At 41.7% G+C, this 17,052-nt stretch overlaps 1 protein-coding gene across 2 annotated transcripts in view; it reads right to left on the bottom strand.

Annotated features, from left to right (window-relative positions):
* The window catches only part of mkln1 (muskelin 1, intracellular mediator containing kelch motifs), a 104,345-nt gene that overhangs the window by 73,524 nt on the left and 13,769 nt on the right, over window positions 1-17,052 (bottom strand). For both annotated transcript variants that reach the window (XM_078419525.1, XM_078419526.1), the window contains exons 2-5: window positions 16,858-16,927; window positions 13,115-13,257; window positions 9,666-9,754; window positions 1,464-1,573 (exon numbers count right to left, since the gene is read on the bottom strand). In XM_078419525.1, coding sequence (XP_078275651.1) covers window positions 1,464-1,573; window positions 9,666-9,754; window positions 13,115-13,257; window positions 16,858-16,927 — 412 coding nt within the window. The remainder of the gene's footprint in view (window positions 1-1,463; window positions 1,574-9,665; window positions 9,755-13,114; window positions 13,258-16,857; window positions 16,928-17,052) is intronic.

Raw genomic sequence — 17,052 nt, 5'->3', positions numbered from 1 at the left:
ATATTCACCACCGTCCATTCAGCTATCATAATTTGAGACCCAGAAGTGCGAAAGCATCATCATGTTTAGAGTTCCACTTAGGAGACCAAAGATTTTGGACATGAGATTTTTTTTTTTTTAATCCCCAAATAATATTATTTATCAACAATTTAACTGAGAAGTCTTAATAAACATTGACACATTGCCAATAGAAGTGAGGCAAAAAATATTGCCCAGCTCAGAGATTTGAAACTAACCTCAATCCAAGGTTAGTTTCAAATCTCTGAGCTGGGCAATATTTTTTTTGCTGTAAATCTGCCTAGATTTAGCGCTACCACTTCTGATAGAGCACGTCAAAATTCATTTCTTTTCAAACCAGTCATGCAACATCACAGCAGTTCCACATTGGTATGCTGTGCAATGTCAATCTTACATATTGACATTGCAAGCGGAAATGCCTGAACAATTGATCAGGCCAGCCTTAAATGTACTAATATATAGCCATAAATAAAATTGCTCTTGATTTGGCTTTAGATTTTAGTCTCCTTGAATGTGGCATCAGAGACACGGTCAGCATTTACTACCCATCTCTATTTGCCCTTGAGAAGATGGTGGCAAGCCATATACAAGAACCACTGAGCTCCTTCAATACAAGAACTGCAATGTTGTTTCAAAGTTCTTGATTCAGAAGCCTCTGATGTGGGAATGCAATAGCATCCACATTCCAGCCTTTGCCTGAATGTTATTTAGCTCTTGCTTGACGGTAAAGGCTTGCAGGTTTGGAAGATGCTACTTGGAGAATAATTTAACTGGTTCCCTTATTCTCTGATACGAGTGAATGTCCATAACTCAAGGGCACTTTAAGTCAAACTCAGCTTGCTTTGTACAGCTTCTGAAATCATGCAAACTGATGGGAAAGTAGTTAAAAGCTACTGAAGAAAAGGTCGGACCTACTGATTAGCCAACTATTTACAGCATTTTTCTGTTTTTGCTTCAGCATTTGAAAACCTGTATGCTTTGCTAATTTTAACCATCTCTGTAAACGGTCTTTGTTCAAGTGATATGAGGCTACATTATTGAGCAGCATAAAACATGGAAATGTTCCAATTTGAAAAGATCAGTTAGACAAGATGAGTTAAAATAAAAATGCACCAACATTTGTTATCTGCTTCAAAATGGCTTTCAGAAACAGAAGAAAGGGATTCAAATTAACTTGTTACAGAACAACGACATTTATCAAACTCTCCTTCTTGTAAAACCTTAAAATATGCATCGATATTTTTCAAGTTTTCAAATAAGCTTTAGAACCAATTCCTCTCACTACCTGCACATCATTCATGAGGCGTGAAGATTAACTAATCATCAGTGAATTCATTATAAATATTAAAACAATGCAACCAAAGCATAAGTAAGTTTTTTTTTAATTTAATTTAACTTTGAAAGAGGGAGAACGTCTTACATATAACAAGATAGATTATTCCTACCTTGCTGTACCAGTTAAGGCAGGGTTGAACAATATCTGGTTCATCTATTCCATGTACTTCAACATACCAGATGCTGAAGTTAAAGCTAGGACCCCAAGACATTAATGGAACTGTAAAGACAAAGTTGGAAAAAAGTTTTAAGTCCGCTGTTCGTATGTTGTAGTTTTACATAACCTTAAAATAGTAATACTGCACATCATTTACTCACTTATTTAATAATTCATTTAATAAGAGACAAATATTTTGATTCAAATCATTGAGGCACATTTTGCAGTAACGAAACGTAGGATTCAGCAGAGTGCACAGAAGGAAAATAAACAAATATGTAGTTCAATAAATGTTAGGAAAGAATAGTAAACATTAAGTTACTTGCATTAAAAACCATCAAATAGAAAGACAGTTTTTTTTGCCAACAGTACATACATTCACGAGTATTCACCTCATTTTCAACCATTCATACCCAATTCTACAAACGCATTATGAAGTCACACATTGAAGATGGAAGGAAGATCAATAATTCAACAAAAACATTTCTAAATAGGCACCTTTATAGCACATTAATAAATTTCCTCAGTCAGACTAAAAATAGGCAAGAAGATTTCTGACTTTTCTGAGTACAATGCAAGGATAATTCGGTGTTTATTATTAACCTAATATCGTCTCATGAATTTTTAAAACATTATATTTGGAGGAGGTGCTAATTTCGTTTCAGAAACAAAAGGCTAAACGCAATGCACTCTGTTCATTCAATATTATTGTCTATCTCACAGTACGTTACTAACATTCATCGTCTTGGCTCTGAAGAACCTAATTAATTGAAACAATTTCTCACGCAGATAATGCTGTGTTCACTGGTGACTGACCAGGACAATAAAAGCAAATTCGTTTATTGCCCAATGAGGGTTAATAAAATCAGGAAGCAATTTTAAATTTGAATGTTGAAATTATAAATGAGCAGTAGCAATTGTAGAACATAGAACAGCACAGGAACAGGCCCTTCAGGCCACGATATCTCATGTTGCAAGTTTAAATTAATCCCATCTGCCTGTACGTGGTCTATATCCTTCCATTTCCTGCCTGTTCAAGTGCTTGTCTAAATGCTTCATGAACTGATTGTCTAATTGCTGTTGTAATCTGCTCCCACCACTTTCCCTGAAAGCACATTCCAGGCACCAGCAACTCTGTTTAAGGAACTTTCCTCACAAATCTCCTTTAAATATTCCATCTCCCACCTAAAATCTATGCCCTCTAGTATTTGATATTTCCACTTTGAGTAAAAGACGATCTACCCTGTCTATGCCTCTCATAACTTTATATGCTTCAACCAGGTTGCTCCTCAGCCTCCAATGCTCGAGAGAAAACTATTAATGTCTGTCCAACCTCACTTATAACTAATACTCTCTAATCTGAAAAGACCTCCTGCACCCTCTCCGAAGCCTCCCATCCTTCATTTTATGCAACAACCAAAACTGAACAAAATATGCCTAACCAAAAAGTTTCATACAGCTGCAACATCTAACTTTTATACTCAATGCTCCAACTGGTTAATCTCTAAAATATGAATTCTTGGAGCCTTGTAAAATACTTCAGGACCTATCTAGAAAACGACATTAAGTCTTCATCAATTAACAGAATAGAACAATAGAATTCAGAGAGAATAGCACCCGTGGTGTTAGACAAGTCTTCATATATAAAAATGAAAATGGCAAGTTAATCTGCCAAGGGTGCCAGACAATTCAATCTGTCAGCTACAATGCAAGCTTCACAGTCATCCGAGCAACAATTGATTCCAATAAATATGTCTAAATTAAAAATAAAATCTTCCTTGCGTATTTGCTATGTGGTGCCCATTATAGTTCTGTCCTGGTATTATAAGAAAATAACTGCAGATGCTGGTACAAATCGATTTATTCACAAAATGCTGGAGTAACTCAGCAGGTCAGGCAGCATCTCGGGAGAGAAGGAATGGGTGACGTTTCGGGTCGAGACCCTTCTTCAGACTGATGTCGGGGGTGGGACAAAGGAAGGATATAGGTGGAGACAGGAAGATAGAGGGAGATCTGGGAAGGAGGAGGGGAAGGGAGGGACAGAGGAGCTATCTGAAGTTGGAGAAGTCGACGTTCATACCACCGGGCCGCAAACTGCCCAGGCGAAATATGAGGTGCTGCTCCTCCAATTTCCGGCGGGCCTCACTATGGCACTGGAGGAGGCCCATGACAGAGAGGTCAGACTGGGAATGGGAGGGGGAGTTAAAGTGCTGGGCCACTGGGAGATCAGTTGCGTTAATGCGGACCGAGCGCAGGTGTTCAGCGAAGCGATCGCCGAGCCTGCGCTTGGTTTCGCCGATATAGATAAGTTGACATCTAGAGCAGCGGATGCAATAGATGAGGTTGGAGGAGGTGCAGGTGAACCTCTGTCTCACCTGGAAAGAATGTTTGGGTCCTTTGATGGAGTTGAGGGGGGAGGTAAAGGGACAGGTGTTGCATCTCGTGCGGTTGCAAGGGAAAGTGCCCGGGGTTAGGGTGGTTTGGGTAGGAAGGGACGAGTGGACCAGGGAGTTGCGGAGGGATCGGTCTCTGCGGAACGCAGAGAGGGGAGGGGATGGGAAGATATGGCCAGTGGTGGGGTCCTGTTGTAGGTGACGGAAATGTTGGTGGATAATATGTTGGATCCGCTGGCTGGTGGGGTGGAAGGTGAGAACGAGGGGGATCCTGTCCTTGTTGCGAGTGTGGGGATGGGGAGCAAGAGCGGAGCTGCGGGATGTAGAAGAGACCCTAGTGAGAGCCTCATCTATAATGGAGGAGGGGAAGCCCCGTTTTCTGAAAAACGAGGACATCTCGGAAGCCCTAGTGTGAAACACCTCATCCCGGGCGCAGATGCGGCGTAGACGGAGGAATTGGGAGTAGGGGATAGACTTTTTGCAGGGGACCGGGTGGGAAGAAGTGTAGTCCAGATAGCTGTGCGAGTCGGTGGGCTTGTAATAAATGTCCGTCACTAGTTTTTCTCCTGTGATGGAGATGGTGAGGTCCAGAAACGGGAGGGAGATGTCAGAGATAGTCCAGGTATATTTAAGGGCAGGATGGAAATTGGAGGTGAAGTGTATAAAGTCAGTGAGTTCTGCATGGGTGTAAGAGGTAGCACCAATGCAGTCGTCGATGTAGCGGAGGTAGAGTTCGGGGATGGGGCCAGTGTACGTCTGGAACAGGGATTGTTCGACGTACCCAACAAAGAGGCAGGCGTAGCTAGGGCCCATGCGAGTGCCCATAGCCACGCCTCTGGTTTGGAGGAAGTGGGAGAAGTCAAAGGAGAAGTTGTTGAGGGTAAGAACCAGCTCTGCTAGGCGGAGGAGAGTGTTGGTCGATGGGGATTGGCTGGTTCTACGGTCGAGGAAGAAACGGAGGGCTTCGAGGGGGATGGAAGTGTAGAGTGACTGGACATCCATGGTGAAAATGAGGGAGTGGGGGCCTGGGAACCGGAAGTTATCCAGGAGATGGAGAGCGTGTGAGGTGTCTTGGACGTAGGTGGGGAGGGATTTGACCAGGGGGGATAGGATGGAGTCGAGGTAGGTAGAGATAAGTTCGGTGGGGCATGAGCAGGCAGAGACAATGGGTCTGCCGGGACAATTGTGTTTGTGGATTTTGGATTTCTGTCCTGGTATTACTTCTTTGAAGATATTTATATTATGATACTTATCACATATTTAATGCACTCCTTCTGCATTGATCGATTTAAAAATAGCAATTCTGGGTTATGAGCACTGAAGCTTTACTATTGCAGGTTTCAAGGAAATAACTCCATGGTGTCAGGGCATGCTTTCCAAATCAAAAGTATGAAGTTCTCACTGAGGTGATGCTCTACCCCAAGTGAGGTATTACAAGCAATGAATCTCGCCTTATTTTTGTTTTAAAAAAGATATTGGGGAAGGTCAGAATTAAAGGTATCATGACAAAAGATGTGTAAGAAAACAACTGCAGATGCTGGTACAAATCAAAGGTATTTATTTCACAAAATGCTGGAGTAACTCAGCAGGTCAGGACCCTTGTCTCGACCCGAAACATCACCCATTCCTTCTCTCCAGAAATGCTGCCTGACCTGCTGAGTTACTCCAGCATTTTATGACAAAAGATGATGCACAACTCATCTCAGTACTGTAACCATTGAAACCACCAATTGGAATTTCTTTCTTCCAATGATAAAGTTATCTTAAAAAGATGGGGGCGGGGGAATAAATGAAAGGAAGCAGTTGATATTAGTAGTACAGAGGTAATGAAAGAACACAATAAAATAGTCAATGTGGAACTTACTACATACAGGAAGTAGGGCAATCAAAATTTAGAGATTGAAATACATTTTAATTACCTCAAATCCCCAAGCCAAGGCCCATATTGACAACCTACTGCCGCTGTCATTTTTTTCATTTGTAAAAGAATCCTGCAAAAATCAACCTTAGAATGTCCTTCGTGCCAATTTTAACTTAAAATCTACATAATGAAAACAGGTCATTACTGCAAATGAATGACTGGAAACAACCACCTAATGCTATGATCCATCAGCCAATTTAAAAGGGACTTCAAAATGAAAATACGAAGTGAAATTGCATTAGTTTTGCTTCACCTGTCAATATTACACAAGGTCAGGTCCAACATCAAGTACAGTAGTAATGTTGAGCAATCAAGTTCTGGATTTGGATGGAAAATGCTGTTCTAATTATTCAGGCCTAAAAGTGTTTATTAATTTATTGAATGATGGATGATCAGAACTTAAAAGTTTAATTAACTGAGATTTTCATAAATTACACATTTGACAATTTTTCTATAAATATCAACAAATCCAGTGTTAACGATTGCATAGGCCGACTGAGGCCCATAGATTGCATGTTTTTCACCACTGCGGTCCTCTCCATCATGTCTTTCAGCAAATTTCTCAACCAGATCAAGGTTTTGCCTTTATTGCCACAAACTTTATCATTATATTGATCTGAAAAGTGAATCCATCTGTTTAATCATTCGTAACACGAGGATCAAGTATCATTCTGGTAAATTTTCTTTAGCAGGCCATTCAATGCTTCAGCACCCATCATAATATACACACATTAGAACCAAAAGAGTTTTCCAAGTTTTAATCAAGGATCGACTCGGTTTCAAATATTTGTTCCTTTTTGATTAATTCACTCCAGAAATCAATGTCTATGCATTGCCTTATCAACTAGTGGTGTTAATGTTAATGATCCATATTTCTGTATTCCTGGCCCCTAATTGCTGTATTTCATACATTTAATGTTCTCAAGAGTTTGCAGCCTCCTCTTCCTACCAAAAATGTGCCACCTCACGCCAAGATGTATTCATACCTCACCCAATCTACAATTACACTGCCATTTACCTCCACCTCATCTACATCAATTACGGCAATCCACCGCTTCTCTAGAAAATTAACATAATCGCAAACTTTGAGTCTAATATATTAAGGCCAGAAAGTGCGAGAGTAACTCAACAGGTTAGGTAGCACCTCTGGAAAACATGAATGGGTGATGTTTCGGGTCGTGATCCTGCATCAGACTTAATATACAGTAAAGCCTTGTTTTAACGGACACCTTATAACGAATAACGGTTATAGGAGACGGACCTGCTGACGCCACCACTGGCCTCTTGCAGTTCTAACTTCCGAGCTGCAACACAACTGCGTCAACAGTGTGGTCAACAACTGGCGAAGGGCTCACTGGTGCAAACCAGCAGCATCGGAGCCTGGATTTAAGGTGAAATGACACCAATAGGCAATAGACTATAGGTGCAGGAGTAGCCCATTCGGCCCTTCGAGCCAGCACCGCCATTCAATGTGATCATGGCTGATCATTCTCAATCAGTACCCCGTTCCTGCCTTCTCCCCATACCCCCTGACTCCGCTATCCTTAAGAGCTCTATCTAGCTCTCTCTTGAATGCATTCAGAGAATTGGCCTCCACTGCCTTCTGAGGCAGAGAATTCCACAGATTCACAACTCTCTGACTGAAAAAGTTTTTCCTCATCTCCGTTCTAAATGGCCTACCCCTTATTCTTAAACTGTGGCCCCTTGTTCTGGACTCCCCCAACATTGGGAACATGTTTCCTGCCTCTAACGTGTCCAACCCCTTAATAATCTTATACGTTTCGATAAGATCTCCTCTCATCCTTCTAAATTCCAGTGTATACAAGCCTAGTCGCTCCAGTCTTTCAACATACGACAGTCCCGCCATTCCGGGAATTAACCTAGTAAACCTATGCTGCACGCCCTCAACAGCAAGAATGTCCTTCCTCAAATTTGGAGACCAAGTGCTGGAGTAACTCAGCAGACTGAATCAGTCTGAAGAAGGATCCTGGCGTCACATGTCCATGTTCTCCAGAGATCTTGCTTGACCCGCTGAGTTACTTCAGCACTTTGTTCGTAAGCATATTAACCAACATCTGCAGTTCTTTGTTTCAACTACATACAATGATAATACCGTACTCAATTATCATATCATATCATATATATACAGCCGGAAACAGGCCTTTTCGGCCCTCCAAGTCCGTGCCGCCCAGTGATCCCCGTACATTAACACTATCCTACACCCACTAGGGACAATTTTTACATTTACCCAGCCAATTAACCTACATACCTGTACGTCTTTGGAGTGTGGGAGGAAACCGAAGATCTCGGAGAAAACCCACGCAGGTCACGGGGAGAACGTACAAACTCCTTACAGTGCAGCACCCGTAGTCAGGATCGAACCTGAGTCTCCGGCGCTGCATTCGCTGTAAAGCAGCAACTCTACCGCTGCGCTACCGTGCCGCCCTAGGGGACGAGCGGCAATAACTGTCCCCATTACTCCATTCCAACCTCCACACCACCAACACCACCCCCCCCCCCCCCCCAAGTCCGTTATTCACTGCATTAAGATAGATGATATATGATCAATGGACACACCAAAAATAGCCCCATTCATTATTTCAGTTTTTTCTACAGACAATTTAAGTTGCCTCCTTTTTAGAACCTGTGCCAACTATCCAGTTTTCAGTTTTAAATGTTCTTCTTCGAGCCGAGATTCCATTATAATTTCTACTACAGCTGATTTCTCATCCCAGTTACTTTTAGCGCATGGTTACCATTCATCCTCATTTGCAGACTTATTCCCTGGTTTGAACAAGTAGCTTAAATTGACTAACCTTAATGTATTACATTAGGAGTGCTCTGCCTGGAAGCTAATGCAGTAATCAAAATTACATAAGCTCAAAGCAAAAATCTCAAATTACAACATGCATAGAATTCAATATACTATGAAAGAGCCTGAATTTTTGTACGAAAATTAAAACATTAAACATTCAAGACGGCAATAAAATTATAAACTTTCCCTGTAAAATATAGCCCAGGAGCAAATTATAGACCAGGAGCAAGATGGAGTTCTTATTTCACAGGTATATTAGTATCACTGATTGGCAAGTTTGTTGTAAGAAGAGACCTCCCATCTGAAGAATACGTTTGGGCTAAAAATCTTTCATAGAAACATAGAAAAATAGGTGGAGTGGGCCATTTGACCCTTCGAGCCAGCACCGCCATTCAATGCGATCATGGCTGATCACTCTCAATCAGTACCCCGTTCCTGCCTTCTCCCCATACCCCCTCACTCCGCTATCCTTAAGAGCTCTATCCAGCTCTCTCTTGAAAGCATCCAACGAACTGGCCTCCACTGCCTTCTGAGGCAGAGAATTCCACACCTTCACCACTCTCTGACTGAAAAAGTTCTTCCTCATCTCCGTTCTAAATGGCATACCCCTTATTCTTAAACTGTGACCCCTGGTTCTGGACTCCCCCAACATCGGGAACATTTTTTCTGCATCTAGCCTGTCCAATCCTTTAAGAATTGTTTATGGTTCTATAAGATCCCCTCGCATCCTTCTAAATTCCAGTAAATACAAGCCCAGTCGACTATTCTCTCATTGTGAGTGAAGTCATGAAGCAATCAGAAATATGTACACCAAAATTCTTTAAGGGCTTGCGAACAACTTCCTAAGAATCAAAGTACTCTGTCCACTGTTCCATTATCACCTTCAATTGAAACATTCTGACATGTTCCATTTAAATGGCAAGTCTTCAACCATTTCCTTGCTGAGTCACCATCCAAAAAACACATGCACTTGCTCTACTGAATAGCTTACGAGGACCATTAAAACAAATCATTCAAAGATCTTACCTATTTTAATGAAACGACAGGGGAACATCTGATCATCAATTTTGTGCTTCAAAGTGAAAGTCTCCTTGTTGTAATCATTCTTTAAGCCACTGTGAATTAGAAACATGAGCACATGTCAATGGAATGACCTCCAGACTGAAAATGAAACAATAATGACAATGCAAATTGCCATGGCATGCATGTTGTGTCGTCAAAGATCTTAATCCAAGTCACAGATTTAGTTCACTTTAGCTTAGTGTCACGAGTACTGAGGTACAGTGAAAAGCTTTTGTTGCAGGCTAACCGGTCAGCAGAAAGACAAAACATAATTACAATCGTATCATAGTTAAAGTAAGAAGTGTTGTTGCAGGAATAGAGATTTAAGAGTGTGGAGCGATTGTAATATGGGATTGTAGATCTGCTTCTGTGGCTAGCACGCAAATAGTCGCTTGGATTGGGCGCCATCATGGAACTATTTTAAGATAACACTAAGAAGCTAACTAATTGTTTTTTCCAGTTTATGAAGATCATTGCAGGTCAAATTTTTTTTTTTTTTGCCTAACTCACCTGTAGCTGAAAGTTGTCAGATTTCGGATTCACCGTCCCAGATCAACTTTGCCCCTTTGACAGCCTCAGCCAGCATGTGAGTGGCCACCTACTTCTCTCAAGTCTTAATATCTACCCAACCCAATATCTACCCAACACACTTTAAGATCTTGACTCATTAAATTACATTTTGATTAACTTTGCTTAAACAGTGTCACCATGGAAACATACAAGCACATGTTACAGAAAGAGAATATTTGGCCAAATATGCCAAGATGCAGGCTCTTTGAAAGAACCAGCAAATCATACCAATTTACCCCTTCTTTACCCTTTTGCCTGCAAATAGATTGTTTCCAAGTACATATCTAATTCCCCTTAAAAAAGATAGTATTAGTTTTGCTTCCACCGACGTTTTAGGCAGTACATAATAGCAAATCTTGCTGCTGCATAGAAAACAAAATTTATTTTCCATCTGGGAATTTTGCCAATCTTAAATCTGTGCCCTGAGGTTTCCACTTCATCTGCCAGCAGAAAGTATTTTTTTCCTTAACAACTGTTCCAAAACCCTCAAATTACAACCAAGATGCCAACATGGCATCCCAAGTCTACCAAGGCCCTAACAGGTGACTTTTCCCACATATTAACAGCATTTTAAATTTTGCCTTGTTTTGGAGCAATCTGGTTTGATTTTGCTCTCTTTGCATTTTCTTTCTGTTCTCATGCCAAAACAGATCAGTTTATTGGCATGAATAGGATGTAATAGGTTTAGAAGGAACTAGGCCAAACGTAGGCAGGTGGGACAAGTGTAGATGGGGCATGTTGGTCAGCCTGGGCAAATTGGACCGAAGAGTCTGTACAAGTCTATGACTTCACTTCACTGCAAAACACAAATGATCATATTCCAGAATGCAACCCATTTTGCATACACAAATCAAATGGCTTACATAAGATGTTGGGTTCAAACACGACCCCAGTTGGTAGAAACTGGAGTTCTAAGAAGACATGCTGTTGGAAAATTCTTCCCATCAAAATGGCATGTCCCACTCATCTGATTTATTATGTAGCTAATAGTCGTAAAGAGTGCAAGACAACATACTGATTGAAGGTAGAAACTAGGAACTGAAGATGCTGGTTAGCAAGGAAAGATGCAAAATGGAATTCAGTAACTCAGCAGGAAAGGCAGCATCCCTGGAGAACATGAATCGGTGATGTTTCGGGTCATGACCCTTCTACTTGGTTAGTATGGGTGTTAGGGGTTGTAGGGAGAAGCCAGGAGAATGGGGTTAGGAGGTAGAGATAGATCAGCCATGATTAAATGGTGAAGTAGACTTGGTGTGCCGAATAGCCTAATTCTGATCCTATCACTTATGAACATATAAACTTCTTCAGCAAGAGTCTCAACCCGAAACGTCACCTATCCATGTTTTCCAGGGATGCTGCCTGTTTCAAATAGTTATGAAAGTTTTTATGTATTCTATTTTTTCTGCTTACTTGCCAAGCTAACTTAAATTATTTTCTCACAAGGTATGCATTCAGACCAAGTGGTTTTCCTACTGTTCACCACTCATCCATGCAACATTGTTACATTTTATAATCTACATTATATGACCTGATTGAAGACATTTTCTCTTGTATCTTTAGTTTTGTTTACAGATACAGCGCGGAAATAGGCCATTCAGCCAACCGAGTCCGCGCCGATCAGCGATTCCCACACACCAACATTATCCTACACACGAGGGTCAATTCACAACTTTACTGAAACCAATTAACCTACAACCCTGTACATTTTTGGAATGTGGGAGGAAACAGGAGTACCCGGAGAAAATCCACGCGGCGATGGGGAGAACGTACAAACTCTGTACAGACAGCACCCGTAATCAGGATCGTACCCGGATCCCTGGCACTGCAACTCTACCGCTACACCACAGTGCGTATCTTTACCATTGCTATGTTCTTTAATCACTGATGCCATTGTTAATAGATTCCAGTTTCCTGGTACTGTGCTAACTTTTAGACTAATTTATACTACTCTTCTTGCCTGCCGTTTGCTGACATTCTTTCTACTGACCTTCAGTGTCTTCAAGATTAATTTTATTTCGTCACTCAATAGCAATTGGAAGCTTGTATGCTAACACCATTACTGTTGCCATAGTGTTTCACATCTATATCCTAATTATTTGCAAGTTAAATTTTTCCTCATTATGAATGGTTAGCCAGGCAGATGAAGACATTTGGGTTCACTTTTCTGTACAGAATTTAAATCAGCATGCTTTTAAACTTATTTTAAACGTCTTTCCTTCCCATGAAAACAACAACCAATTTCATTCTTGGACATGTATAAAAGCGAATAGCTTTGATTTGCACAAGTAAAATTGTACTCATGGAGGTCCATTATTATGAAGTATTTATGAAGTAAATTTTTTTATCAACAATGAATTTTGTGCAATTCACAGCCTTAACTGATCAGACATTAAATCTCAAATAGCAAAATGTTGCTCAATTAATCATCTCGAGCCAACTTTCAAAACATCATCTGAGTCAAATACTGATCAGTGTTTTCCACATTCAAAATTAAATACGAAGACAATAAAAAAAGCTGGTATTAGATACGAAAATATAATCTGGATGATGTGAAGCAGGATGACAGCATGATGGTCACTGTAGAAATCGTTTTGATGCTAAATCAGAAGCTAGCCATAGAGATATCAAAAATCATTTAAAATTAGGAAGTAATGGCACTCAGATGCATCGTCATTCTGGAACCAAGATGCAAAATCTTCAATTTGGCTTTCAGATCGTAATCAAACCATCGACAGATCCATCAAGTGAAATGCAAAACCGCAAGCATAAAATTGTCAAGGTTCCAGATGGAAGCTAACAACAACCAATACAACGTCGATCAATAACCGTTAATACTCACTCACCTTGACAGCAGTTCAGTCATGTTCTCTTCACTCATTCCCCCATAAACTTTGAACTTCTTCAGGTTGCAAACATGAGTCTTCTCATATTTTCCAAAGGTAATGCTCTGGACTATTGCTGGCCTCTCAAGTTTCAGAATCAAGTACTACGGGAAAATAGTAAAAAGCAATTCAAAGAGAGTGATAATATTCAAGAGCACCTTCACAACATCTTTGAAAATAAAAACCAAGATTATTAATGGTGGTGCAGAGAAAAAGCCCGTTTGTTTTAGGAACTACAAAACATTCAGTCAGGGAAAAAGATATTTTTCACTGAGAACAAATGTAAAACTACTCCCACAGCGGCAGCGTCTTCGCCCGCCCTGAGTCGCGGGGCTTGGGTCGGCCCGCCGCGGACCTTTCACCATCCGGCACGGCCTGGAACGTGGCAACTACAACAGCCTGACCGCGGGAGAAGACGGCAGGGGAAGAGAAATTACATTCTGGCCTTCCATCACAGTGAGGAGGGGACTGGAGGAGACTCACTGTGATGGATGTTTCTTTCTTTTTTTTTTGTGTTGGTTTATGGTTGTGTAATTGCTTATTTTATTGCTCTTACTGTTGGACTGTGGGTGACGAAATCTCGTCCAAAAGACTTGTTTTTTGGATGACAAATAAAGGTAATTCTGATTCTGATTCTGAATAACATAAACCATTAAAATGTTAGCAAAAAAAAACAATGGCAATACAAACCTCCTTGGATACAACACAATAATTTCTTAATGAGGTAGATGCAACTCAGATTACCACGGATCACCCTGTCAATGTTTGGGACAAGTTTCCAAGAATGAAGGTCCAAGAAATCAATGGCAATGCACCTATACTGTGAGTAGGTCTATAATTTCAAGTTAACAAGAATATGATGCTGACCTCATTTAAATCAGTAAACGTACAATGGCAAAGTGCAACAAATAGCACTTAATGTTAATAGATGGGACTGCACTGTCTTAAACATGATAGCATTAATGCAATGATGTAAAGCAATACGTATCAATTTGATAATTTCATATATTTGCCTGGAATGGATGGCTAAGATGAGGCTCAAGCTCTAAACAGCAAATCTCACACAAACTTTCTCAGACGAATGTGTGTACAGGGATAAACCCCTGCAAATGACCTCCCACACCTTCACTGGCTATTGTAAAACATCTTGTACTGACTAGCCAGCCACGAGTTGTGTGCATAGTTTCATAAAGACATTCGCCTTCTCAGAATTAGCCCTTAGAAAGATTATTACAATGTAGCATGTTTTGAGGACCAAGTTTGCTGTTATTTTACTAAACTGCTAGCAGTGGGAGCAGGCAGATAGAAAATGGAAACATCACTTGCTGTAATTATCACCAAGAAAATAGGATTTTAAATGAATACAGTAGTCCTGCATGCAAGGAAATTTCCACTATATGGTCAAAATAAAGTAAACTGTACACACAATTTATCTCACCTCCACTTTGTCCTTTTTAATGACAGAATTGGACATGAATTGTTTAAACTGAAGTCCAAAGGAAAATGCTGACTATTCATCTGACGTCATTCATTATTCATCATTCAGCCTGTCCCGCTGAGTTACTCTAGCTTTTTGTGTCTATCTTCGGTTTAAACCAGCATCTGCAGTTCCTTCCTACACATTTAATCAGCCCTCACACATCTTAAGCAAAGACCAAACAGAATTTAAATAAACTATTAAGGTTTAGATGGATATGGGCCAAACGCAGGCATATGGAACAAGTGTAGATGGGACATGTTGGCCGGTGTGGGCAAGTTGAGCCTATTTCCACACTGTATGACAACATTCAGAATGATACCATTAACACCTTTTTTCAGTATGCACATATTAATTTTCAGTGACAGTAAATCTAATTGTCCAGTACAAGATGTGAAATAAATTTGAAACAGGTGCCAACTGGTCTTCAAGGAAAAGTACTAAGCACAGAAAAGCAAAAATAGACAAATTGTTCAGAAATCTTTTTTTCTGCCCCTTAAAAATCTCTATCAAAATATTCTCTGCATTATAGCTAACAAGCAAACAATTCAATATTAAAAAGAAATTAAATAAATGCGTCGATTCCATTCTACTGGCTGCTGAAAATCCGTTTTTTAAATTTATATCATTCAAGGATTTTCTCTAAAATGTGATATTTATCAATTAAATTTAACATCCCGTAATAGTTTCTAATTGTCTACCTTATCTTGCCTGTCATACCTTTATATACTTCTATTGACGTTCCCTGGCATTCCAGAGAAAACAATCCAAATCTGTTCCAGATAGCATCTGCAATTCCTTCCTTCCCAAATTTGTTCAACCTCTCTCTGTAGTTAATACCTCCTAATCCAGGAATCGTTCAGGTAAACCTGCTCTCCACCCTTTCCAAAGCCTGCACATCCTTCCTGTAACGGGGCACCAGAACTGCACACAATAGTCCAAATGCAGCCTAACCAAAGCCCTATAAAGCTGTGTCGGCGCCTAACGTGTGGCGGCGCCTAACGGCTGCGGCTCGCTGGCAGTCTGTTCGTCTTTTTTCCTTTTTTTTGTTGTGTGTCGGTGTTGGGATGGTTTTTTGTTTTTTTTTGGCTGTGTATGTGTGGGGGGGGTGGGGTGGGGTGGTGGGGGAAACCTTTCCTTTTTAGGTCTCTTCCTCACGGCGCGGGGCGCGGCTTGGCCGCGGGCCTTCCATCGCCCGGTGCGGCTCGGCCGCTGGACTTTACACCACTGGTGCGGCTCGGCCGCGGGACCTAACATCGCCCGGTGCGGCTAGGCCGCGGGACTTTACATCGCTGGTGCGGCTCGGCCGCGGGACCTAACATCGCCCGGCGCGGCCGCGGGACGGTTCAGCGCCAGGTGCCGGTCGGCCGCGGGCCTTCCATCGGCCGCGGGGCCTTCCATCGCCCGGCGCGGCTCGGCCACGGGACTTTACATCGCTGGTGCGGCTCGGCCGCGGGACCTAACATCGCCCGGTGCGGCTCAGCCGCGGGACTTAACAGCGCACGGTACGGCCGCGGGGCCTTCCATCGCCCGGCTCGGTCACGGGACGTTTTCAGCACCCGGTACGGCTCGGCCGCGGGGCCTTCAATCGCCCGGCTCGGCCGCGGAACTTAGCAGCGCAAGGTATGGCCGCGGGGCCTTCCATCGCCCGGCTCAGCCGCGGGACTTTTCAGCACCCGGTGCGGCTCGGCCGCGGGGACTGTGTGGGTCGGTCGGGGACGAGCTGTCTGTCCGTGGGCGTGGGGAAGAGAGTGGAAGTTTTGTTGCCTCCATCACAGTGAGGGGGTGTTTGGAGTCACTGTGATGGATGTTTGTGTTGGGGTCATGTGTCTTGTGTTCTTTTTTTTTGTGTGTGACTGCAATGTAATTTCGTTCGGTACCTCGGTACCGAATGACAAATAAAGCTCTGTATTCATGACTTCCTGACTCTTATACTCAATGCCCCTACCAATGAAGACAAGCATACCATATGCCTTCTTCACACTTTATCGACTTGTGTTGCAACTTTCAGGATTTTATAGACGTTGACCCCAAGAGCCTTTTATATACCATTAATTGTATATTTTCCTTACATTCAACCTCCCAAAGTGCAATACATCACATTTGCTCAAATTCAATTCTGGCCGAGATCCCAGCACCAAGACAGATGAAGTATCTCAAGAATCAATGCAAGGAAAGGGATGATACAAAAAGACCAATCCAAAAGAACAGATAAGAATTATTTCACCTGGGGTGGGTAGTTGCTTTCAGAGGACCACCTCGAAGATTGATCGCTAGGTTTATCCACCAAAATATTCCTGGAAGAAAATAACACGAGTATTAGTTTCTCATATCGAAACCCTTTTTTCCACAAGCAGGATTGGGTGTAGCTCCGCAATCTTGTCTTAAAGCATAAATATGATTCTCCACCAATTCCTCCCCA

The sequence above is a fragment of the Rhinoraja longicauda genome, chromosome 23 (assembly GCF_053455715.1).
Source record: "Rhinoraja longicauda isolate Sanriku21f chromosome 23, sRhiLon1.1, whole genome shotgun sequence".
NCBI classification, from domain to species: Eukaryota; Metazoa; Chordata; class Chondrichthyes; order Rajiformes; family Arhynchobatidae; genus Rhinoraja; species Rhinoraja longicauda.
The sequence above is the reverse complement of the archived record's forward strand: the minus strand, read 5'-3'. Positions and strand labels throughout refer to the sequence as shown.